At 42.9% G+C, this 26,288-nt stretch overlaps 1 protein-coding gene across 1 annotated transcript in view; it reads left to right on the plus strand.

The window, feature by feature from the left end:
• The first annotated feature begins 296 nt into the window (after positions 1–296).
• The window catches only part of LOC144768089 (complement C1s subcomponent-like), a 47,795-nt gene continuing 21,803 nt past the window's right edge, over positions 297–26,288 (plus strand). Inside the window, exons 1-4 of the mRNA XM_078651475.1 lie at positions 297–565; positions 4,558–4,774; positions 19,788–19,965; positions 20,464–20,598. Of these exons, the coding sequence (XP_078507601.1) occupies positions 537–565; positions 4,558–4,774; positions 19,788–19,965; positions 20,464–20,598 (559 nt within the window). The 5' untranslated portion in view covers positions 297–536. The remainder of the gene's footprint in view (positions 566–4,557; positions 4,775–19,787; positions 19,966–20,463; positions 20,599–26,288) is intronic.

The following is a 26,288-nucleotide window of genomic DNA, read 5'->3' on the forward strand; positions in this document are numbered from 1 at the left end:
CAGCGATGGATGCGACATACTGCTTTTCTTTTTAACTTACGGCCATCCATAGGTTGTGATGCAAACCACCTATATATTTCCATAATAAGAAATTATGCAAAAACCCAAAACATGTGACTTGCCCGTTCAGCTCTTTCAAACAGCAAACTCTGCATTATGCACAATGACCAACTCCTCTGAACCTTGAGCCAAAGAGTTCACATGCCCAAGAGACATTGACCATCAGATACCACACATTTTAAATACCAGTTAAATAGTTTTCAGGAACAGGCAGAAGGTCTGACTGCACAGAACACAGGAGGGCACCGAAGTCTGCAGAGGGGTGTATTGTGTATCCCTGGCTGTCAATGGGACACTAAGTGGACCCCTAAGTCTGCTCAGGGTGTGGGAGGCATTGGTACCTTCTTCTCTGCAGGGATACTGTTGTATGATTGCTTCTGCACTTTGCATCTCTTGAATACCTGGGGCTTCCCTTGGACCTGCTTCTTTGCCTCGCCGTCTCGTGGAGGTGCTGCTCTCCACTGGGTGTATCCTAGATGCAGAACTGGCCTCAGAGCACCATGAGGTGAGTGTCTTTATCTGTCTCCCTCTCTGGAGCCCTACAAAGCTGACACAGTCTTTAATCAGGTTCAGCTTCCCCTGCCAATGATCATGTTTATGTTGATGTGTGTAAAGAACATAACTGATTGCACCTGTGAAGTGTCTGCCCTAGAACAGAGTTAGACTATGTGACCAGTTTGCAGCCACCGGCAATAATGGGGGTCTCATACTCGCTCCCACAAGCGACTAATTAGGAAAGGAGTTACACTAGACCTTTCAATTTTGCTATAATTAAGGGGCAAATTTATGACTGCCTTGTGCTGTTGCAGAATCACTTTTTGTGACGCTCTGGCGGGGCAAACTATAAAATCATATTAATGAGGCCACACAAAGCCACTTTGTGTGGCTTTGAATGGCCTCACAGATATGGAATAAGGCAAGGTAGCACAAATCGCAGTGTTGCGTTACTCTGCGGTAGAGAGGCATTTAGTGGGTGTTGCAGTGTGTGTTCCCATGCAACACACATGGATTTTGACACTTCCCCAGATTAACCGCATGCGTGCGGGCGGAATTCCGCTCGCACGCTGAGATTTGCGGAAACGCATGTTACGTGACGAGCTGGGCTCGTCATGAGCGTGCGAGGAGGCTACCTCATGACGAGCCCAGCTCGTCATGAGCGTGGAAGGGGTTAACAAGACCATGTAAACCCGGGATGCACCAAAACATTACACCTCCCCATGGGAGGTGCAACGAGGAGAAAGAACTTTATTTCTCCTTGTTTTTTCCTCTTTCTGCAGCACACATAGAAACAGGACAAAGCCTCTGGGATTGTTTTTTTGCAGGAAGGGGCCCCTTTCTGCACAAAAACACTCCTGCTGGAAACTCAGGCACCCTTCCATTGATAAATAGATAGATACGGTGCATTCCTGCCCTTTCACCTTGACGTAAGGTGACTTCTGCGCTGCCTTACCCCAAATCCCCATAAATCTGTTCCTATATATTTACTTTCAGAGGCTTTCAGCCCCCAATTTTCATTAATTGATCTGCTTTTGTCTAATTTCTCTTCCACACACTGGGGAACATCGTTTACAACGAAACGTTTACCACGCACTACCATTACAACACAGGAATTACAACGAAAGTCGTTACAACGACTTTCGCTGGAGGGCGCTGTTGGATAGGGAATAGTTTAATTTTCTATCCAACACCTCCCCTACTATCCACGGGGACTGGAGTTGGAATAGAAAATTAAACTATTCCACTATCCAGCGCCCCCCAATGCAAGTCGTTGTAATGACTTGCGTTGTAATACCTGCGTTGTAAAGGCATGCGTGGTAAAAGCATGCGTTGAAACGTCATACAATCCCCACACACTAGCACATACAGCATTGGGCAATGGGCCAGCCCACGTCACCGATTGGCTAACTTCACTGTAAGTGACACATTCTTTTCTTTCACAAAAAACAAAATCCACCCTCAGTACTACCCTTCAGTGCCAGGGAATTGTATGGTAGTTTTTTAAACCACCCCAAAAAATGTTGCAGTTTAAAGTTTTGGTTTCTATTGATGAGGGCCCGATAACTCCCTCAAAAATCAAGATTTACAAAACCATGACAAAACAAACATTGGTAAAGACAAAAGGCTAGCAGCCAATGCCAGACCTATTGACTTTGCGACTCCAGTTCTTGGTTTTTCCTTTGTGCTGGCAGGGGTGGAGGATAGAAACATGAGTTACAAATTGCAAGTCTGGTTTTGGAAGCCCATTCAAAATCCCTGCACTATTCATGCTTTTGTCAACCAGGCATAGTCCTTCAGGAATTCGGATAGAAAACAACAAAAGCCACTCACTGTGAATACCACCTGCTGTAAATATAAATGTTTTGATTGATTTGTTAAATATCATAAAGTCTTTAGGAAAAAGATTAATTCAGTAGGAATATTATTTTGACATAAAAAGTATGTTTCATCAGTGCAAACACTCGGGTGGATGGACTCCACCTCCTCCATCTCACCCATGCAATGTTTTGGGACATCTTTCTAGGAGTTCAAAAGGCAGGTGGCAACCAATGATACAAAAGTGACCACAGCAGCCAGTGTCCACTAAAAACCAAGAATTCACTTTTGCCCTTCAGTTGTGACCTGCAAACTCTGGCCTGTCGGTGCTGAACATAGCTGGTGAATTTTCGGGATTTTACAGTTTTGCATTTTAACCAGCTACCTCATTTGAATTGATCAGGGAAATTTCTAAATTTTTGGTAGCAAACTGTATTTTTTCTTATGAGCAAAGAAGCTGAAACTCCAGTTAACATACTTTTTTCAATTAATTATGGGAGATTTTAGTGAACATCATTGAGCCCCTTATGCTCAGAGGAATGGGTGCAAGGACAGTGGCGGCTGGCAAGCATGACAATTGGAGTGTGGGAAAATGGGTGGGTGCATAAAATAAATACATAACAAAAAGAAAATAAATACATAAATGAAATACATAAAAAGTTTATTACCATGCTTGCTGCAGACACATCCTCCTCGCTCCGGTCCTCTTCTTCTACTCCTCACGTCACACCCAGGGCCCCAGCTAACTCCCTTAACCAATCCTGGTGCTGCTGTTATGCTGTTAACCAGCATTAGAGAAGCTCCAGGACTGGAGGGAGCAGCTTCGCTCTGTGCTCCCGAGGACACTAGAGGCCTGTGCAGGCTCTCAGGGTTGATAGATTTATAGTGCGCATGTCAGTCTGGCTGTCGCAAGACGGCTGGCCAATGTGACATGCGCACTATAAACTAGCGCCCGGGCAGGGTAAACATCCTTCACAACGCGGTCAAAACACTGCGGTGCCATTACGACACGTCTTTTACAACGCAAGTTGTTACCACGACTTGCGCTGGAGGGCGCTCTAGACTAAGGAATAGTAGATTTACTATTCCAACACCTTCCCTACTGTACGTAGGCTGGAGTTGGAATAGTAAATCTTTCTGTTCCTAAGTCCAGCGCCCTACAGCGCAAGTCGTGGTAACGACTTGCGTTGTAAAAGATGCGTTGTGATGTACTGCGATCATTTTGCTCGCGTTGTAACATCATACATCCCCGGGCAGCCCACCACTGCTGCCACTCAGAAGCCTCCATCCCGTCCTGACACACAGTTCAGGACGGGTTTAAAAACATTAAAATTGTAAGGAATTAACTTGATTACGATTTTATCTTTCATCTCTGGGGTTTTTGTGGGGGCATTTAAGTGGGACAACGCTCCCCCCCTCCAATTGAAGAGCCGCCCCTGTGCGAGGAATGGGCCAAACTACATCATAACAAAAAAGAAACAATCACTAAAAAACATTTGTTAATGAGAAGTTATGGTTCCTTCCTAAGATCAGATAAAAAGGTAAATTATTAAAAACACCCACATTTTTTTAAGGAAAGGGCAGGTCGGTGCAATCTTTAACCTGGAACACCCTGCGTTCCACCAACTATGATGACATAATGAGCTGACACCCTCCAAATGCACAGCTCAAAACCTGACACCAGACAGATAACATTTCAGATGACATCATTCCTGACCACAAATATCACATCATTAGTTGCTTTTCCAGAAATGGAAATGATACCTTTAAGCCACATCTGGGAAAGGACAATCTATTCACAACCTTCTTTCTATATGGATGTTTGCAAGGTCATTTCCAAGGTGAAATGCTAAAGCTTAAGGCTCTAAGAGAGATGTCTGATAGAAAGCCAGCACTTGTGCCTACAGCCTTTTGGACTCTGGTGAAGGCATGTGCTGTGACTCCTAAATGCATGACTATTTATCTTCCATGACCACTTCACAATCATCCAGCAACTCAACTTCTAGATTCTGCTCCCTCCTGAACACCAATCATTGAGCAATTGTACCACCTGGACCTGATTTCTAGGTTATTCACTGGTATCATGGACCTCTCATACTGTTAGTTAAAACTACTCACAATAAAATGTTTGATGGCCATAACAGACATATCTAATGGTTGAATGACTGTCTCTTCCCATTTCAGGACTTATACCTGGCTCTTCTTGGTGTCCTGCTTTCCTCTTCAAGGCACCGCAGAGGTATTATTTGGACAGATCTCATCCCCAGGCTACCCCGCATCCTATCCTCCAAACCGGACCATGACATGGACAATTTCTGTGCCGGAAGGAAGGAGAATCAAACTCCAGTTCACCCACTTTGATGTTGGTGACGGTAATGAGCACTGTGAAGACTATGTGAAGGTAATATTTTTATGTGCATGTGCCATAGTATCTTGCTTTAAATTCCCCCTATAGTCTGTCCAATTAAAGCCTAGCATGTATAAATATGAATGCTCCTCCCACAGAGATACAAAGGACATCCACTGAGCTCCTTCATGATAGTGGGGGTGACCTACTTCTTCCTATAAGCAATGGAGGTCTTCCCACTCAACAGAATTAGGAGGACTCCTCTGTGCCATGAAATGCCTGGTGTATGAACCCACCAAAAGCACAAGTAAACAAACAATATTTTTTTATTGACAATTGAAAAGGAGAGCTTCCTCCGTAAAGATACCCCCATACACACCTATCATGCTCCCCTGCTTCCTTAAGAGAGGGCTTTATATTTTTGCTCAAACCTTGTCTGTTGCATTTTGTAAGAGAAGTCCACTCCACGCGTTCAGGTACGGCATGAGAGGATGTACACCCAAAATAGGTTGCATAAATGGTTCACGTACTACTAGGTAATACTAAACCCCACCAGGAGCTAGTTCTACTTAAGGCTCATGTTCTGAGTTTTGTTTGAAGGTTCTAATAGAAACAGGCGAAATCTGGGGACAGGAACACTGACACCACTCCTTGAACCAGCATGTTCAGCCGGGGCATGGAAACCTACAAGATGCCACGCAATCATTTTAAAGAAGATGTCGCTGACATTTCTAGATGCATGATGACTGTAACTCTTGGTAGGAATGTTCAACTAATCTGGTTGAGATCTAAAATTGTAAAAGGAATGGTACATTTTCAATGCTGTAGGGATGGTACATTTTGAATGATGTTGGGATTATATATTTTGAATGCTGTAGGGATGGTACATTTTGAATGATGTCAAGGTTTTTGCAATTTTATATAGGGCAGTGGACCGCTTTATAAAAGAATTAAATTAGGGGGAGTCGGATATTAAGTCGTTTTTGGAGAATTAGAGGATATCGAGATGAAACTGGAATTCGAAACTGGTTCCCCATTTCCAAAGTCATCAGATCTAGCCTTGAGGCAAATTCCCCTCTCTCAGCTATTTTAGAACTAAAAGTTTATTCTCTTTTGTTTGTGTTTTTAGATAACAATTGTTATCCCTATTTGTACACTTGGCAACTTTCTTCACCTTCTGCGAGATACCCAAGATCTTAACTCGGATAGGTGTGATGGGCTTAATGGATAACGTGTGTATGCGTGTCTGCATAGCCCTAATTAACCTGTATTCCTTTGTCCGTCTGCATGACCTGTTGCTCACAACCTCCTGTACAAGCCAGTGCAGCATATGTTGTAGAGTCTCTGGGTTGGATCTACAAAAGTTACAATAGTTTGGAGAGGAGCCATTTGATTTTCACCCTACCTAGTAGAACTTGTCCCAAAATGCACTAATCTTGCAATCCAGGTCCAAAAGGAGTGAGGTGCTCTTTGAGGCTGCTCTAACCCCAAAGCTAACTGCACATTTACATTGTGTAGGTTGGAAGTAAACCTGGGGAAAGGGGGAATGGGGGAAGAGGGAGAAAGATCCCGGATAGCACCACACTGCCTTGTGATCTCCGGGGGATGTGACTGGGCAGACAACAGAAGGCTTTTAGTATGACTGTAATGAAATTGTTATACGATACAATTAATTGTTCTTTTAATCAGAAAACTATATTACATCTACTAAAATAACTACCAGCATATCATAAGATTTTATTTGGGTGTGTACTTTCCTCAGAAATCTAGTCTGGATTCAGAGGTTCAGGATCATGATTTTTATGCAGTTATTTCCTGTCCTCAAACAGAACTCTACTATTCCAACATGGCTACTTCATTAGCATGCCAACTGGGGTGTACCTTTTTGTAATTTAACAAATAGATCAGTGTTCTCCAGCACACTGATTCAGTGAAAGTCATATAAAGACAAAAAGAGTACACTGTGCACAGAGTAACGCACTCTAATAAACTGACTAGACAAGAGGCAAAAAAGAATAGTTTTGCTGTGTGTGTGTTCGATCAGAGACCACTACAAATGCTGCCACAAATGGGTGAAAAAGAGTGGGAATGGTACACGTATTCTTTACAACATCAATTTCAATAGATTCCAAAAATATATTGCTGCATGAATGTAACCTATACTGTTTAATTACCTAATGAATCAGATAAGTTTACTCAGTAAAGCATCAGCCTTTTGATTGGAGGGTGAATGATTCAAATCACCAGGTTGGAGGTACTCTTTTGTTAATACACAAGTGACTAGTAGTTTTAATTCTCATTCTGAGGAATATAAATTTCCAGTTTCATTTTTAGAGCAACAACTGGAATGTTCTTTGGGTTATTGATGCACTTGTTCTATTGGATCAGAAATGTAAAGATTTTTTGTCTCGGTTAGTTCTCATTAGGATGCATAGGTTATTGTACACGGAATCGGGTCGAGATACGCGTTGGGTCGTCATAATGTCGAGAGAGTCCCCAGTGTCCTAATCAGCACACGACAGAATATTTCCTGTTTCTTGCAAAATTGAACAAAGTGGTTCGTCTGGGATATATATGGAAAACCATACCCTAGAAAATTGAAATCCATATGCAGAAGGCATCGGTGACCTTTACATGACCAGACTTTTCATTGAAAGCAGAAGGGAATATGTGAGAGAGAGAGAAAAAAAAGCCCTGATGAAGCCCGTGTTGGGCGAAACACTTTGGCTGTGGATGCACTGAAATAAAATCAAGCATTTATGATCTTGGTAATCTGCGTGAACGTCCATCACTCCTGTCTTCTCTACTTTTAAATTGTATGGCATTTCAAGCCAGAAATTGTGATTTAAACGTTGCCTCTCCATACATGTGTTAAATAGTTTGTATCATAGAAAACCAAGATAGGTGGTTGGTTTTAGGAGGTGGGCAATAGTTTGCATAGCAGCAGGAAATTATTAACTTGTAATACTGGTAGATAGTGCGGTGTATATCTCTGCCACCAAATCTCTTGTCAAGGTTATTGTATTTTTTAATATTTTATAAATCTCTGTTTTTCGTACGGAGTATGCGTAATAATTGCCTTTGTATCTATATAAAAGTTAGACTTTCTGTTATACAGCTGTTGGTATTATTTCTGAAACTATACGCTGCGGCTAAACTTTCCGAGTAAGATTAGGATTCAATTACAAAGGTGTCTACTTAGGGCACGAGCTCCCACAAATCAGGTGCTCAAGAAGGAAATTCCCGTATGATTTACATGTTATTGAACCAATACTATTTTGCATTGAAACATGTATGAAATCCACTTTCCACGACAGATTTGAAGTTGCATCTGAATAATGAAATGCAATAGTGGCCTGAAATTCAGTGCCTTTCATCATCTTGAATTGTCACTGAATGTCAGCAATGATAACAAATTTGAAATCTCCCCCAGTAGTATGAGAGGAGGTTTAGATTCTATTAAAGACACAAAGGCGAATATTATGACTGAACATTTTTACTTAAAACTATAGTAGCAAAGATGAAAAGGGTATTACACGAAAAACAAAATAGCCATTGGAAGTATCCGTTATAGTCTAGCAAAGAAATATTGTGCATCAGGAACCCATGCCATTACAATGAGCTTGCATTACATCAAAGACCATCCTACAAATAATCCTGAGACAGTCCCTACTTCCTCTTCTTTGCAAACTACAAGCAGAACTGCCAATGAAGAAACAAGATCGGGGTACCCATAGTCACATACACTGGGTTTTCACATAACACTGTCTTGAACTCAAAGAACACCGTTTAGAAGAAATCCCAAGACAAAATATACAGTCCATGGATTTCATTCAAACACCTCTATGGTGTTGAAACACAGAGAAAGGTTAAACTTTAAATAAAAAAACAATTCAGAAAATTAATTGGGTGGCGAGGAGGGTAAATCCTTGCCTCCCTGCCTTTAATAGACTCTAAACCTCCTGTCACCTTAGTAGAGTATACTTTGCAATCTAATATATGACTGGAGGCTTAATTATGAGATGATAAAGACATGTGACCCACACATTTTTGGTTTAAAATTAAAAGGCCTTAAGGTAGTCTGATGCGACCAGTCTACCACTTTCTTAATGTCCTTGAGATGTCCAGAAGAAGTGAAAGCTTCAGATGCCATAGTCGCTCATGTAAAATAGCCCTCAAATACAGAAACATGGATAAAGGTATTAATGGGGCTGGTACGGTGTATTCATCTAAAATAGCTGTTAATAATGGGTTAAAACAAGGGTACCTACTTGTCCCATTAATATTTTCTCTTTATTTCTCAAACTTTCTGATAATAATAAAAAAGCTAATATACATTTCCCTAAACTCGGAGTAAATGAAATATGCACTTTGATGTATGCTGATGGTCTAGTCCTAATGTCTCTAACCCTCACAGGTGTACAAACACATATATATTTGCCAGCTTTTTAGCACAGCATAATTTATCAGTTTACAAGGGGGTATCAAAAATAATGGTGATAGATGCAAAAGGTTTAAACTCCCTTGGTATTGGTACCATAAGGGAGGCCAATTTGAGATAATGAAAGATTATATTCACTTTGGTGTGGAAATCTCAAATAACTTATCATGGGTAGAGTACATCAAAGGCCAAATATCTAAGATAAAATCGATTGCTTATGAGCTACAAAAGTGTTTTTGGAGCAGTAGGCAATAAGGATATAGTGTCACTTTAAAAAGTGTATGTTGCTAAAGTCCCTTTAGTTTAGGAACATGGACGTACTTTAGCAACCCATGGCGCCCAGTGTTCGGGACCCCAGATAACGCTGGACCAAATCCATCGAACATTAACGGTTCAGGGATTAGAGATACAAAACTGGAACGCTGATACCTCCATTGAATGGCGACCGGAACTCGTTAATCGTATTTGGAGACACTAGTAACCCTCATAATAGACACAGCGTCACCGGGAACAGTGAATACAACAGCGCAAATTGCACGCAAGATCTGCCCACAAGCTACTTGTCCAGCGAGGCTCTGATCTCGATTATTCAGATAGTGATTGAGGTGGCAGATAAAATAAGCAGACAGCTTTGAATCTTTTAAAAAGTGATCTATGCACACAAACGTCTGATCCATCCCAGCCCATCCAGAGCTTACAGAATATTATTGTTTCCTGTAGACATAATCAGTTAGCCTAACAACCCAGCATGAGCCTTTAAGGTTTCAAAATTATAGATGTACATTGCATCCTGATAAAGGCTTCAGCCGAAACGCACGTAGGAATTATTGTATAGAAAAGCCATGCCTTAAAACATCCCGTTGTTCTGATTTTGAGTAGCAGTTTGCACTTAGTAATTGATTCAGTGAATGTTTGATGAACCTTAGAATAGAAAACAAAGTATTGAATCCTTTGGAATGAAACAATTTAAATAACTATTCTTGTTAATCATTATTGCAATAATTGACACTGGAGTTATTGCTATATTTTATATGCAATTCAATATGACTATTTATAAAATATCCTATAAAATAATAAAAAATATATATTTTTGTAAATGAATGGTACATGCATGTCATTTCTGTGTATGCTCTTCAGGTCCGAAAAGATATTTCCATGATCCTAAATTGTTTTTGAGCACAAATTGTTGATACACCCTGATTTAGGAACTACTGTCAGGGGCACCCCTTTTTATACAAATAAAGTCCCTTTAGTGACATTGTAAGCAATTGAACCTCAGTCGATACGTGTGAGGAATACTCTCTTGTAGAACTTCAACTTTGTATTTTTAGGTATTGGTCACAATACCTGGCCTTATCAAGATCATATGTTTGAAATTAGGCTTGACGGGCCTGGTGTATAGGGCCAACTGCCAGGTGTTACACTTGTCAGCTGTAGGGTGGTCTTCCCCCAAACCTTTTGCTTCTTACCTCCATTTGTGCTGGATTTCTGCTTCTGTTGGCCTTAGGACTCTGTGTACTTTACCACTGCTAACCAGTGCTAAAGTACTTGTGCTCACTACCCTAAACATGGTTTGATTGGCCTATACCTGACTGGCATATTTCATTTAGGTGTAAGCTCCTTGAAAAGTGGTATATCATATACCCAGGACTTGTAAATTAAATGTTGCCAGTAGGCTTCCAGCACGTATTGTCCACCCCCTTAAGTAGTCCCTTAAATCATGGCCCAGGCCTGCCATTGCCGCCTGAATGCAGTGTCACATTGCCATGTCGATTTGACATCCCATACCCCTTGCAAAGCCGTAAACCCCCCTTTTGTTACATATACGTCACCCCTAAGGCAGGCCCTAGGTAGCCCATAGGGCAGGGCGCTGTAACATATGTACTTTTAAGTTTCACATGTCCTGTTGGAAAAAGTCTAAAATTCATTTATCACTACTGTGAGGCCTACCCCTCCCATAGGACAACATTGGGGACTCCTTATTACTATTAATAAACAGTAATTCTTAAATGAGAGGAGGTAGATATTTAATGTTTGGTACCTATGAAAGTATTATAATAAAATTTCTTTAATGGTAAAGTCTGATTTTTCATTACAATTTTGAAAATGCCACTTTTATAAAGTTGCCATTATCCGGCCCTTTGTTCCTGCAGCCTTGCTTCGGCCACATGACGTGATGTAGCTGACAGTTAGACTTTGTTAATTCCTCCCAGACCATCACACAAGAATGAGCTGAGCCTCAATGGACCATCAAGTAGCAAAAGGGGGGGGGGTGGAGCTGAGCACATCCCCACTTTTGCCTCAATAGGCTGTATCTTGTCTCCTCACAATAGGCCTAACAACCCTGTATTGTCACTCCAGTCAGCTTGGAGCAAGGGCAAAAGAGTCTAGAAACTCCAAGAACTTCAAAGAACCTCTCTAGAATCTTCTCCCACCTTCCAGGAGAAGGGCACCAGGGTATAAACACAGGACCTTCAGACCAGCCGCGGACCGTGCAGGTAAGAGTGGTAGGGCCAGGTGAGGGGGGATTTCGACGGACGATAATGAGAAAAAATTAAATAAATAATTAATTTTACCTCTGCATCATCCGTCAAAATCCCCCCGTCCCCTCCCGGCCCCACCGCCTAACCCCTCTTACCTGCACAGGCTGCGGCTGCTTCAGACCCACTCTTCAGTTCACTATTGTATCTGCGGAAGGACTCTCAGAGGACTACCTGCTGTTGTGACCTGCTGTACAGTCTACCAGACTGCTGCTGTACCTGGAGGGACGGCGTCTTGAACCCTCGAGGCCTGCCCTGCTATTGAGCCCTGAATCCACATATGCATCCAGGACTAAAAGAAGTGATTCCAAGAGCTAGGTTGCCGGCCTCATGTTCAGAGCCACAAGGATATAACAGGTTCTCACCATCTTGAACTCGACCTGGATCCAGTCTGAGTGAGTCCTGAATCCCCAAGAGGTGGCCATCCACTCCTGGACCCTTGGTTGTGGTGCTTAATGTCAGAACTTGTAAAATTCCATTGGGTTTTTAGGAGCAGTACCCTCAAGAAACCCACCTTCCAGCAGCCGTGACTCAAGCATAACTCCACTGAGTATCAAAGTGGCTAGACAGGGGAGAAGGGAATTAGGGTGGGTACTGCGGGGAGGGAGACACCATAATCAAGATAAATTCTCATGTGTACCCAACTCGGGTATTAATATTTGGAGACCTTCAGTGATTCCTGGCCCATCCACTATAGTCCCAATTCGAAACTGTGAAAAACATATTGTGCATGTTTATGAACCTTCCATCTACCCATCTTAACCTGGTGTCTGTCCCCAAGTCCCCACATACCAAAATAACACTTCTCTTACCAGGCCTTTTGGAACATTATTTTCCTGGATAACATCATGTTAACTTGAGGAATGGTATTGATTGGATTATGTAATCAAATGTGATATGATTGCATGGTGACGCTATATGTTTTTCCTTATTTACAGCCCTGATGATGTCCCGGATGGGGACGAAATGCTTTGGCTGTTAATCTGTTAATTATTGTATAGGAAATGATGATGTTTCTCATGGAAGCTGACTGACACCAAAGATTTAGTACTCGAGGAAGTCTCCTGGCTGTTCCCCGAGTATTCTAGTTTCTTACTTTGGACGCAGCTGTATTTGGCTTTGCTAAGCAGTCTTTGACAAAATGTCCTTTTTTGCCACAATATAGACATAGACCTTTTTTCCGACGAGACTCTTTTTCTTCAGAGGTTAAGGGTTTTTGTATACCTCCATTGGTTCACTAGTATCCTGTGATACAAAGTGTGATTTTTCTCTAGGTCGAATGAAAGGTCTGAACTTCAACCATTTTTTGTCTCCTTTATGATCCGAAACTCTGTGGTCTAACCGAAGACTTAAGGCTACTAGGTCTTCACATGTTCTAGGTTGAGGGTCTATTGGAGCTATCAAATCTTTTAATTCATCTCTTAGACTTTGATAATATAAGGCCGCCCTTTTCTCTTCTGGCCAATTTGTTTCTGCTATTAAGCAATTGAATTGGGTTAGACAATGGACCAGGTCTTTACTTCCCTGTTTGAGTTTATTTATTTATTTATTTGCTTATATAGCGCAGGAATTCGACCCCCGAAGGGGTATCTCCGCACTTATGATCTTACCGGAGGCCACGACCAAATCATGAATAATGTAGGGTTTAAGCTGTCGAAAACAGGTAGGTCTTTAAGGATTTCCTGAAGGCTCGATGGTTGGTGTTATGCCTAAGGGTGATGGGCAGAGTGTTCCACAGAGTAGGGCCCCTATAAGACAATGCTCAACCACCCTGCCTTTCCTTTTTGATACGGGGAACCTGGAGCAACAATTGGTTCCTAGAACGACCTGGCTCATAAAGTGTGAATTTTTCAGTCAGGTATTTAGGGCCTGTGCCATACAGACATTTGTGAATTATGCAGCATATCTTGAACTTAACCCGCTGGCGGATAGGTAGCCAGTGAAGTTTGTCCAAAAGAGGACGAGAAGGGGATCTGGCTGGGGCATTAAGGACCAGTCTAGCTGCCGTGTTCTGGGCTACCTGTAATCTGCCAAGCTGCTCTTCATTGGCAGATATAAGAAGCCCATTACTGTAATCTAATCTGCTGATTCCAAGCGTTTGAACCAGAGTTTTCCTATGGCTGTCTGCCAGATACGGGAACACACGCCTCAGGAGTCCAATGACCCTAAGACAGGATCCCGTTACCTGATTAGTATGGTCTTTTAGTAGCAGTGCCTGGTCAAGCCGTACCCCTAAGTTCTTTACTTCCTGCTTAGGGCAGGGAGCTGATCCTAAGTCCAGAGGCCACCATTCAGGTGACCAGAGGAGGGGTGCCTCCCCAAAAAGCATGACCTCCGTCTTGTCCACATTACATTGTAGGCAATTAGAGGCCATCCAGTTGGAGACTCCTCACATACCCGCAGCAAAAGCATTTTTGACTGCTAGCGTAAGAGCCTTGAAACGAAACAAAAGCTGGGCGTCGTCGGCGTACGATATTGGCGTGAACCCATATTCTCTCACAATGTCAGCCAAGGGGGCCACATACACATTGAAAAGTGTGGGGCTTAAGCATGAGCCCTGAGGAACCCCCTTGGTGAGCTCCCTAAAGATGGAATAGTGGGAGCCCATCCTGACACTTTTTGAGCGGCCTGAGAGAAAACTCTCAAGCCAGGACAGAGCAGATCCGCCTATCCCCACCCTTTGCAGACGACCGAGAAGAATATCATGTGACACCGTGTCAAAGGCAGCAGATAAATCCAACAGCACCAGAATCATAGAACCCCCCCTATCCTGTGCCATCCTGATGGTATCGGTCACGGAGAGAAGGGCTGATTCGGTTCTGTGATTAGGTCTGAACCCAGATTGTGAATGGTCCAGACCACCCGCTGCCTCGATGAAATTAGACAGGTGGGTGTTCACATGTTTCTCGGTCATCTTGCTAAGGTAGGGTAAAAGGGAGATAGGACGGAGATTGGAAAGGTCTGACCATGGCAACACTGCGTTCTTCCGAATAGGGTTCACTATCGCTTTTTTCCATTCTTTAGGCACCTGCCCTTCCTTAAGGGAGAGGTTAATGATAGTTTGGATACCTGGTAAGAGTAAATTACCTAATGGAGCAATCATTTTGGCTGGCATAAGATCCGTTGGGGACCCTGTCTTAATTTGGCTATACAAGGAAATGACATCAGATAGGCTGACCTCTGGAAACATAGTGAGTGGAGTACTTTCACACATTGGTGGCAAAAGAGGCGGGCTATGAGCATTGCTCCTGGAATTAGCGGCCTTTATAAATATTTCATATATTAACTCTATCTTATTCTCAAAGAACAAAGAAATATCATCACACAAAGCTTGGGAGAAGTCATCAGGGCTTTCACAGGCCGCAGGTTTTACAAAAGATTGTAGGATTTTGTAAAGTTCTCTGGAAGAGTTGCCAGCTTCAATCAACGGTGAAGCAAGACAATTCTTTCTGGCCAATTTTATGTTTTTATGATAAATGGCCAAAGCCTCCGAGTACGCCTTCCTGCTGTGTAATGTGTGTGATTTCCTCCAAATTGCTTCAAGCTTTCTACACCCTTGCTTCTCCACTCTAAGCTCTTCAGTGTACCATACCTCTTGTTTGGATCTAGGGTACTGTTTGTGTAGTTTCAAGGGCGCTAATAGATCAACCGCCTCTGAAAGAGCCTTGTTGAACTTAGTAAGGCCAATCTCTACATTATCATTCTCTAGGATATTGGGTTCCTTCCATACCTTCTGTAACCCATCTAATGTCACTTTATGCCACTGTCTTCGCCAAACTGCTGGGAGAGATTTTTGGTGTGGCAGATGGAAGCCTAGAAGGGCAAATTCGACCATAGAATGGTCAGACCAACTTACTTGAGTTGGTGGTTGGCATTTTATTTTAGGGCAGTTGGCAAAAATTAAATCCAGGGTATGCCCACCTATATGTGTTGGACCACTAATATTCTTGATCAGCTGATTCTGTTATTGTTCTCCTGTCGAAGACCTTTTCAAATTCTGTTTTGAAGCGAGGCCAACTATAAAGCAATGGGTCATCTGATTGCACAAGAGGGACTGCCCACATGGCAGCGTCTCCACTCAAATAAGAGATCAAGAAGGCAATTTGCGATTGAGCATCGGGGAAGGATGTGGGTTTATCCATAAAGTGTAACTACACTTGCATTACAATGGTTTGAAATTTATGGGGTTCACCTGCAAAGATTTCCGGTGGTGCCAAAGAAACAGTCATTGGAACCGTTACCGATACTGTAGATGGATTTGAGCTACTTGCAACAACTACCTCAGGAGGATGAGACGGCGCTAGTTGTGTCTGTAAATGAGTGCCCTGTTAGCTAACACCGCAGTTTCCTGCCTAGCAGCTGACAATTCTTTCTGCATGGTTCCCAACATAGAAAACAAATCTTCAAAGGTGGCCATCCCGAAGTTAGTGCTCAGGAGGAACCAACTTCGTGGGCTGGTTATACTGTCAGAACTGGTAAAATTCCATTGGATTCCTCAGGAGCGGTACCCTCAAGAAGCCCGCCTTCCAGCAGCCTTGACTCAAGCTTAACTACACTGAGTATCAAAGTGGCTAGACGGGGCAAGGGAATTAGGGTAGGTACTGCGGGGAGGGACACCTGGAATGAGATGTTGTCCTTGATTAACTTTCCTTTCGTGCTTCGTAAACTCCTTGACTGTATTTAACATGGTTAAGCAATGACAACATACCTGTAAAAGAAAAGCAGGTTATGCATTGAACAGTCATTGTGTATGTCTTCTTAGGCTTCACTGGCAATTTCTGTTCCTATAATTCTCAAGGATACAATGTTGTGGCTAAACAACCATGTTTCAAAACAAAGCACACATTCATAGAAAAAGCCACTTGGCTTTTAGACACAATGTTTCCTTAATTAGGTGCTTTAACCACTGTTACATACCACAGTGGTACTTCCAACAACCTTTTTGCAATACACAACACAGAACATATGCTAATGAGGCAGATTAATATTCAAACACCCAAGGGAGCACTTCAGCACTATGTATCAGAATGTAAAATAAGCTAATGTCTCCAAAGCACTTCAGAGCGATGAGACACACTGCCAAAGTCATCAGGTATGCAAATGCCCAAAAGAGCGCTTTAGCGCGATGTGCCAAATTGCCAAATTCACCAAGCATGTAAATGACCAAAGAGATCTTCAGCGCGATGTACAAAAATGCCAAAATCACCAAACATGTAAAATAGTGCCAAAATTACCAAACATGTAAATGACTTAAGAGCGAGTCAGCGTGATGTACAACAGTGCCAAAATTACCAAATATGTAAATGCTCAAAAAACACTTCAGTGCTATATGCCACTTTCTTTTAAAATAAAAAATAACAAAAACAGCACGTAGTTCTTTTCACAATGCTGATGGTTAAGAAAGGATCGAATCTACCTGATTGTAGCTGAGAGAGGATCTACAACCTGGGAGAAAAAAACCCAGAAGTCTTCTTGCTGCAACCGGAATCTTCTTTCAGCAACCGGAGAACAGGAACAGCTGCTGCTCAAGCTCAGGGTTCTCAATAACCAGCAATGAGAACAGGGTGTGGCCCCTATTTAAAGGGCTCAGGAAGAAGCTTCCAGAGCTGGGTGTGGTCCCTATTAGCTTCCAGATTCCAGCTCACAGGTAAACTACTGGAGCTGAGAAGGGACATAGGCCTTTGATATCATCATAGTTTGCAACAAACATTGGCACAGACAAGTCACAAAGTCGCAAAAGCATTAGCAAAATCAATAGAAAACAGTAAACAGAAAACATCAGAGTCTGCAGCAAGCATTGGCCCAGACAAGGGGCAAAGTCACAACAAGCATTAGTAAGAACAACAGAAAACAGTAAACAGGTGGCACCAGGAAGCTGACGTGGAAGAATCATGACACTAAATCTGCCCATTTGGTCAATTTCCAATACTGAGGACCAAATTTGACCAAAATGTGCTCTGAGAACCAGGACCAACCGGGTTGTCTATCCACCAGTGGTGCATCACCGGTTGTATTGACTTTGCTGCTTCCCCTTCTACGTTGTTCTCCGCAGCAGCAAATATTTTTCCTTCACCAGAGGGGTATTCGACCTTGTGGAACCATCTTCGGGTACAGCCCTCCTTCCAGCTGTAGAATTTTGACTTACATTTCAGTGACGAAGTATGAAGGCAAAATTCTTGACAGCGGCTTCACTCCTCAGCTATCCGACGACCATGAGGCCTCATTGGACACGCTTGCAGCTTTGCCCCGCTGAACTTCTACCTTCTCTGACATTTTTCTTCAGAAATGTTTCTAAAGTTGATGGTAATCGATGACTGGGTCCGATTTACGTCTTGTATTCAAACCACACTCCATCGCAGTCGGCCTTAATTTTCAACTTTGACCCAGTGTAGCGCGACCAGATGTCCACGGTTGATATTTTAGGCACTATTTTGAACCTTAAACTTTTCAAAATTCATAATTCTTGTTCTACTGATTGGATTTTTGTTATTTTGGTGTCAAATAATCTATTAAAATGTACTCTATTTTTATAAATTTTTTGAGATTTATTTCTTGTGCTGTGTTTTCACTTTATTGCTCTTTGTATGCTGCACAAATACCTTACACTTTGCATTTAAGTTAAACCAGACTGCTTTTTGTGTCAAGCTACCCAGGGTTAAGCACAGGTTAATTCCATACCTTTTTGAGGTTCACCGTGTAAGAGATTGTGGCTGTTGCTTGACCAGTGCTCACACCCCAGTCACCCAACAAACCAATTTCTTACACTGGTGTTCAGCAACTTGAATTCCTCAGCAGAGTGAAGAGCCTAAATATGAGGACATGGGTGTGAAAGATGTGCTGTTTTTTTTGCTAGTGTGTATTTGTGCTGATATGTTTTTTAACATTTTCTGTGAATGTGCTGGTTTTTGTCGTGGTGCGTTTTGCTGTAACACATTTTTGTGCTGCTGTGTTGAGGTTTGTTGCTGATTTAAGGTTTTGTTATTGTTTGTTTGATTCTGTTGTGTTTGCTGTGCTTGACTATTGTATGTATTAGTATTACAATATGGTGAAGTGTTGTTGTTTGTTATTGTCATGTTGTGCTATTTTGCTGGTGTTTGTTGTTTGTGTCTTCTGCTGTGGTGTTATGTATTGTTGTTGATGTGCAAAAAGCATTTGCACCAGCCACGGCTCGTGCAAGTAAGAGCGGTGGTGCCGAGTGGGGTGGATTTTAATAGACGATGACAGGGGAAAATAAAATAAATAATTAATTTCCCCTCTGCATTGTCTGTCGAAATCCCAACCACCGTGCCCCACCGCTCTTACCTGTACGGTCCGCGGCTGGTTTGCACATGCCTATGTGTGCATGCTTTAGCAAATTAAATCCAACCCTGCTGACTTTACAGGTACTTATATTTTAAGAAGTCTGATTCTAGCATGGTGAGTCAATTGAAATGTTCCCTAGTTTATGAGTAGGGCAGAGAGCAGTTCTTTCCTAGGTCTAGATATGTTGAGCCTTTTTTTTTAATAGGATCCGTCCTTCAAACATCTACACTTCCCAGGAGTACAATATTATAATAATGCATATTCGAATTATAAAATAATTGGGAATGAAAAAACAAAGTGGCTGATACAAATGGGAGTATTTAAAAAAACAAGTAGTCCCTAAATGAAAAGAAAACAGCCAGCAGCGTAACTAAACTGTAGTTGGTCAGTGCTGCTTCCTGCAAAAACGGAAGTGACGTTTCAGATCGCCAGCCAACAAAAACCCAGATAACAAGAGCAATGCCAGACTTAACCAATGGCAAGCGGCAAGAGAAATTACCCTCCATATTCTGTTTATTACAGGTCTTGCGACAGCGCATGCGCAGTCTATGCGAGACCTAAAAAAACATTACATTTTGTGGTTAAAAACGGCATCTATTTGGACAGAAAGGAAAAGGTAAAAGTTTACAAAAAGGCAAATGTACTTGGAAGGTTTGAATAAAATGTGACTCTGTTGTTCCTGTGGAAGTTTCTGCTCCTCTAGGAGAGCCCCTTTTGAAGAAATAACAAGAATAAACTACATGTATCCTTCGCCTCCATCATGTGTACTCTACTCTTCCCACAGGTGATCGACGTTGGGCAGCCCCTGGCCACAGTCTGCGGCCATCTCCGTGCCGCCACGGACGACATCCCGGAACCACTTCAGTTTATCTCCTTCTCAAATGTCCTAACTCTAATATTTGCTTCACAGCCTGTCCAGAGCAGGCACTACCGGGGCTTCCGCGCCGTCTACGCTGCACTTGGTAGGTTCCAGTAGACACAGTGGGTCTTAACCTGGGACGGGGGCCCATGGAAGGGTACTCTGATAATCAAGGCCCATATAAACAAGAACGGGCGATACATTATTGCCGCTTTTATCGGGAGGAAACTGCTGCTAAAGCGGCGATAATGGGCTTGATAACATGCCCTTGTGAATTCCAATAGAAGCCCAGGTTCTGGTGGGAATTCACAAGGGCATATTATCAAGCCCATTATTGCCGCTTTAGCAGCAGTTTCCTGCCGATAAAAGCTGCGATAATGTATCGCCCTTGCTTGATAATATGGCCCCAAAGGTGTAATGCAGATTGACAGGGCCCCACAACAGAATGTCATGGAAAGAGTTGATTTGCGCAAGATCACTTGTGCATCTTCACGAGGACACATGCGGATACACGGGGCATGCATGCTGGTTGTGCGTCGGGGACTCTCGAATCTCAACCCTTTCGAACAAATTCTCTTTCTTTCTTTCACCCACTGCCCAGCCCACGATGAATGTGCCAACAGGAAGACGCCCTGTGCCCACTACTGCCACAGCCACCCTGAGGGATACTTCTGCTCATGCGCACATGGGTACGTCTTGGGCCGCGACAACGCATCTTGTGAAGAGAGTGAGACGGGTGAGTGATTCTGGGTTGGAATAACATAACGATGTTGATAGCAATATTACTAATCACAGTGGTAATGATGATGACAATTATGGATACAATGTGACAGGCTTGAATCATTTGGTACAATTTACAATTATTTTGAATCAAATGGATTGAATTATAAAACAATAAATATCAATTACTGGGGAAGGCCTGGTCCCAAATGTTTTAAATTCTGTTTCTGCCTTTCTAAGGCGCAACAGTAAAGAATAATGTAAAATAAATTATTGTCAAGAATATGCAGGGTGAAAACATATTGGATTATGCTTCAGCAATTAAAATTCATACACATTAAGTTCCAATGTACTCTTTGAACTGCCAAGCAATTTACAAAGCAGCTAGGACAGCAGGTACAGCACATCCAAATCCATCCCAAATTATGCACTTATGAATAGTACCAGTTGCTCAAGGTACTACTGCCAAAGCCGGTAAAATCAGAAATATTGATCAGGGGCACTCAATTCAAATCCACATCAACCATTTCCCTTTGGTCCAATATATGATTGGAGGTAGTCTTGGTATAAAAATCTTCTTTATTGAATTCCAATTATAAAAACATTGCAGTCATAGTCAACGTGTTAGGTTTGGGTGAACTTCTTCAGGGAATGAGAAATATAGTTTAATTAGTGAATTTCAGGTCTATCCAGAGACAAAGTCACAGAAAAGAAGTAACTCCCAATCTATTCTTAAATATTTGATTTAGATTTGAAGTGGTACAAGCAAATACTGATTCACAAATCTGTGACATGTGGCGTGTGGGAGATAGCCAAATGAAAAGAACCTAACGACGGACTTTCCAATCTGCACTTCACACTTGTTTAGTTTGCTCAAGAGTCCTGCTCATAATCACTCCAGCACCTGCCGTTGTGCGGTGCCCGTGTGTTCCAGATCTTTAGTCGATAAAGCAAAAGGAGGTGTGCCAGGTAAGGAAGTCCAGTCAGTCTCGTTCTTTCAAATCTCTGCTTCCGGGCCGGAATATCCACAATCTGGTGTTAATTGACTATATCTGATGCATTGTGGGTATTTCTGCCTGGAAGCGGAGATTCCAGCCCGATGGTGGAAATTCCGCTCCGGGTGCGGAGCTTACACTCTGGTGCGGCGCTTACACTCCAGGTGCGGAAATTCCGTCCCGAGTGCAGACGTAATCTTAGGACAGTTGTAAGTGCATTCTGTGACTACCAAGAGTAGTAAGTTTAGGATTTAGTCTTAAGTTAGTTCTGTGAATCGGGCCCATAATTCTTATTCCCGCTCGGTGCGCTGGAAAACTAGGAATTTCCCAAGGCATCACCATGCCCGTTTCCGAATACCCTGATAAGTATACTGCTCCTTCCTGCAACATTTTGAATTGATTTCAGCGCACTGAGCTGGAATAAGAATATTGATTTACCTGTGGAGATTGAATTTGCCATCATTATTATTTAAGCCCTGATGAAGTTCCCACTGTTTGGAACGAAACGCGTTGACTGAGCAGTTTGTGTTAATAAGGATTTATATTCAATGGAAAAAAAGTATAAATAAAGGATTTGAAATAACGAGACCTACTGGACTTCCTTACCTAGCGCACCTCATTTTGCTTTATCATGTGGGCGATAGCATCCGTCAGGCCTATATTTCTTCTTATGAAGTTCACCCAAACAAAACTCTTAGGCAGTACTGCTTTTTAAAATTGGAGTTTAATAAACACGTTTTTTGTAGTGCATTAAGACTGTCTCTAATCACATATTGGACCCAATGGAGTTGGTTGACATTTGACTTTGAATTAAGTGCCCTCTGATTAATGTTTCTGTTCTCTTAAAAGACCTGTGAAATGTTATGTCGTGTTAAGTCTGTGAGAAAGCTGAGTGTGTGAAGAGGGTGCTGCAGAGGTTTGTGTCTAATATACATGGCACAGGTTAGGTTCCTGCCTGGATTAGTTCAGCATCACTTTCTTGTGAGCTTGATGAAATGAGTAAAATTGTGCTTCTCATTCATCAACCGTAAGATTGAGCTGGCTGACCGTAGCTTCTATAAATGGACACTTTCAAATAAGCAGGATTTTTCGCTGTGTGTTTTGAAACAGTAGGGACTTCTTTTTTGGCTTTGTTGTCGGCTCAGTGTGACCCCTTGTGTCCTTTCATTTTGGGAGGACAGAGGATAGCGTCAGTTCGTAAACTGTTTGAGATATGTGGCATGTTTCCAAATGTTGAAATCAAACCATTGCAAAACCCAGGATCTGTTCCTGGTAACCACGTGATTTCCAGTCAGAGCTCAAGCAAAGGGTGGGTTTGGGTGCATGAATCCTTTGTGGATTTCAGCTTATCTGCTTGACTCCCACAATGTTCAGCACAACAGGATTAGTAGTGTTACTTTGTGTTTCCACTTCAGACCCTCTTTGAATGGGCTCCTGGGTTTATTGATGTTTACATTTTGATATTTCTGTCTGTATTCATCAGTGGAGTACCTGTGGGGGAGGGGCAACTGGTCACTCTGTCAGTGAAGATCAGAACACCTTTAGATAGTTGAACACTGGGTGGCTGAGGGCTTATGAGGGGCAGCTGTACTGATATGTGAGGACCAAATGAGGATGTCTGATGGCTGGATGATGCTGTCTGAAGGGCAACCAGTTATGCTTGTACGCGAGTCCTGCTGTCCAGCTGAGGGCCTCTCAAGATGAAACAAGGGTCTTTTAGGGTGTTTTGAAGGTTACTGAAGGTCTTCTGAGCTTCTCCAAGGGTTGGGGACAGGAGTGTTACCTGGGGTGACACAAGACAGTCTTAGTTTCCTTTGAGAGCATGCTGGGGCAGGGGCATGAATTAAGGGGGGTAGTAGGGGTTGGGGTATCCCTTAATAATGTCATAGTCAGTCATGGTCTGGCAGTTGCAGTCAGATCAGCCCTTGGCAGCAACGGTGACATCAAGTCGCTATTGCTGCAGCCTGGGCAGCGAAGGCGAGCCAACACATTAACCCCTCCCGTGCTCATGACGAGTTCAGCTCGTCATGAGGCACGGTTGCGCTGTGCTCATCCCGGCACTGACACGCGGGGATAATTCCCCTGCTGTGCTGAACGTTCCACGTAAACGGGTGTGGTCATGACGAGCTCAGCTCATCATGAGCACAGCGCCACCGTGCAGCGTGACGAGCCGAGCTCGGTACAAGCACGAGGCGCTGTGCGAGCCCCCCTCCCAGCGCCGCGGGGGAATTAGCCCCGCGCGAAGGGGTTAACTCTAAGAGACAGTCCAGAACAGAGCAAATAGTGAGGCTTGGCTCTAAGAGCCCATACACAAGCCGAACCACAAATATATTTGGTATGTAAATCATGCAACAAATATCTTGGACAAATATGATGAAGCCCTTCCAAATGTGGAAAAAAGTGTTTCTCTTTAACATGTGTTAGCGTTTCATCTTAGTACTTCACATTATATCACTGCATTGGGAGGCATCTATTATAAGCCATAGTTTAAAAACATGAATTTACTTACATTCACGTTCCACCCCTGCCCTGATTAAAAATCCTGCTAGTTAACTCAGTAACAAAGTCAGTTGTTATGAGTACCCTATATGTGGCAGAGAGTCTTAGTATGTATGGGGCAACATATAGTCTGTTGCATCAAACACAAGAGGTGTTTGTGCAGCACACTAACTTCATGAACTCATGAATTTGAAGATATCCTCGTGTTATAATGAATAAATAGGAGGCTTGCTGAAATAAAATATTTGCCTAGAATCACACAATTTGTTCAAGCGTTGAAGACTGAATTGAACTCTTAAATCCTGTTTTTCACACACTGCATTCAGTCACTAGATGGGCATCTGTTAGAAATGGGGTTTCTGGTTGGCTGGGGTATGCACTTAAGCCAGGCAGAACTCACCACTCTAGTCAGAGCAAGGGAGCTACGCACCGAAGATAACCGGTTCTGACCCTCTGGTAGCTTGGCTCTGAGCAGTCAGGCTTATCTAAAGAGGCAATGTGTAAAACGGTTGTGCAACACGCTCCCACAGCAACACAATGAATACTCCACAAAAGAGACTCCACACAGGATTATGTAAAAATAGACTTCTATATTATACAAGAAGACCAAAAACGACATAAATCATAAATAATGCAATTATTCAAATAGTACTTGTAGCAATGTCCTTTAGCACACAAATCCCCGGCTATAATCTTCATTTCTTTACATTTGCCCTACTATATGTACATTTTCTGTTAAAATGGAGGCAAAAAGAGGGATTGAAGGTTCCTTACTGTATAGATCACCACAGTATATAAGGGTGTTATGGTCCAGAAAGCTTCAAACTTCCCTTTTCTGTATTTGTAGGTTCGTTATATAATTACACCATGCCTGGTATTCTGCAGCATTTTCTACTGCTCTGCAGCTTTCACCTACTCTACTCTTTCTTATTTCTGTTTTCTTCCAAGGGTGCTCTGTTGCTGGGACTGGGCTATTAAAAGGCCTGGGCTGCTGCCCACCTTAAGCCTGGTCTATTTATCTTAGGTATCGGCATATTCTAGTCTGCTCGCTTGGGCCTCCCTGCTATACATTGCTGTGAGGAAGAACTGGACTAGACTGGACAACAGAGTCCAGACTATCTCACTGAGGTACTATACTGACTGGCCTTACTTTACCAAATAACTGAAAGCTAATCTCTCTAACCCAGTTCCATTACTACTGACCAGTGGCCCCAGCCTGCCCTGTCCTCTTTGGTTGGATACATCTTGTTGCTAGTTGGGAAATCTCAGACTCCCTAAAATTATTGACTGAGGTATGTCCTTGTATGGGGGTGTCTGAAGGCATGCCAACAGCCCCTGGGGGATCATTGGGAGCCTTTAAGGACCATCTGAGTTGGGTAAATATGAGATGATGCTGCCCTAAGGCAGGCTGAGGGACCAATCTGTGGCTAATGACCAAATGGAGATGCCTACTGGGGGAGGTTTGTAGTGTCTGGTGGGGGTTTCTAAGAGGAGCCGGTCTTGGGGTATCTGTAGGGAGAGTTAGGTCATCTAGTACTTGTTGATTCACTGAAGCCCTGCAAGGAGTCAAAGCAGGGGGTGGATTGAGGACTCTCTGGAAGAGACGGCCAGTCGTGGAGCTGACTAAGGTTGTATCCCTCAGATTGTCAGAATGGCAGATGAGTGGGGACTGAGGGACTGCCCACAGTCTCTGGATGCATGCTGTGACTTTCAGTAGGGCATCTGTGAATAATGAGTAGCTGGAAAGAGTTTGAATGTTTATTGAGGGATGGATGATGTATTTGGTACCCAAATGAAGGTCTCTGAAGACTGACTGAGGCTTAAGGTGCCTGATGGGGTCATTGAGGATCTAGAAGAGCTGGATCAGAGTGTCTAAGTGCGGGTCTGAGTTGGCTGGCGGTGTCTGAAAAAAAATGAAGGGTCATATGTCGTGCCAGAGTCATCAGCAAATACCTTCTATGAGTCTCAGTGAACACTCAATGTGCCCGATTTACAAAGGTGAACTTAGGCCAAAAGTCTAACTTTTCAACTTTCGATATTCACAAAGTATCATTACGTGCGCACTCGGTGGAGTTTCCACACTCTGGGAGATTCCACGGCACACCCGGATTGGAGTCTCTGCACCCGGAGTGGAGTTTCCACACTTGTGGCGGCGGTGAAGATTCCACTCTAGGTACGAAGTGGAATCTCCGCACTGTAACTGACCTTTGTG

The sequence above is a fragment of the Lissotriton helveticus genome, chromosome 7 (genome assembly GCF_964261635.1).
Source record: "Lissotriton helveticus chromosome 7, aLisHel1.1, whole genome shotgun sequence".
NCBI lineage: Eukaryota > Metazoa > Chordata > Amphibia > Caudata > Salamandridae > Lissotriton > Lissotriton helveticus.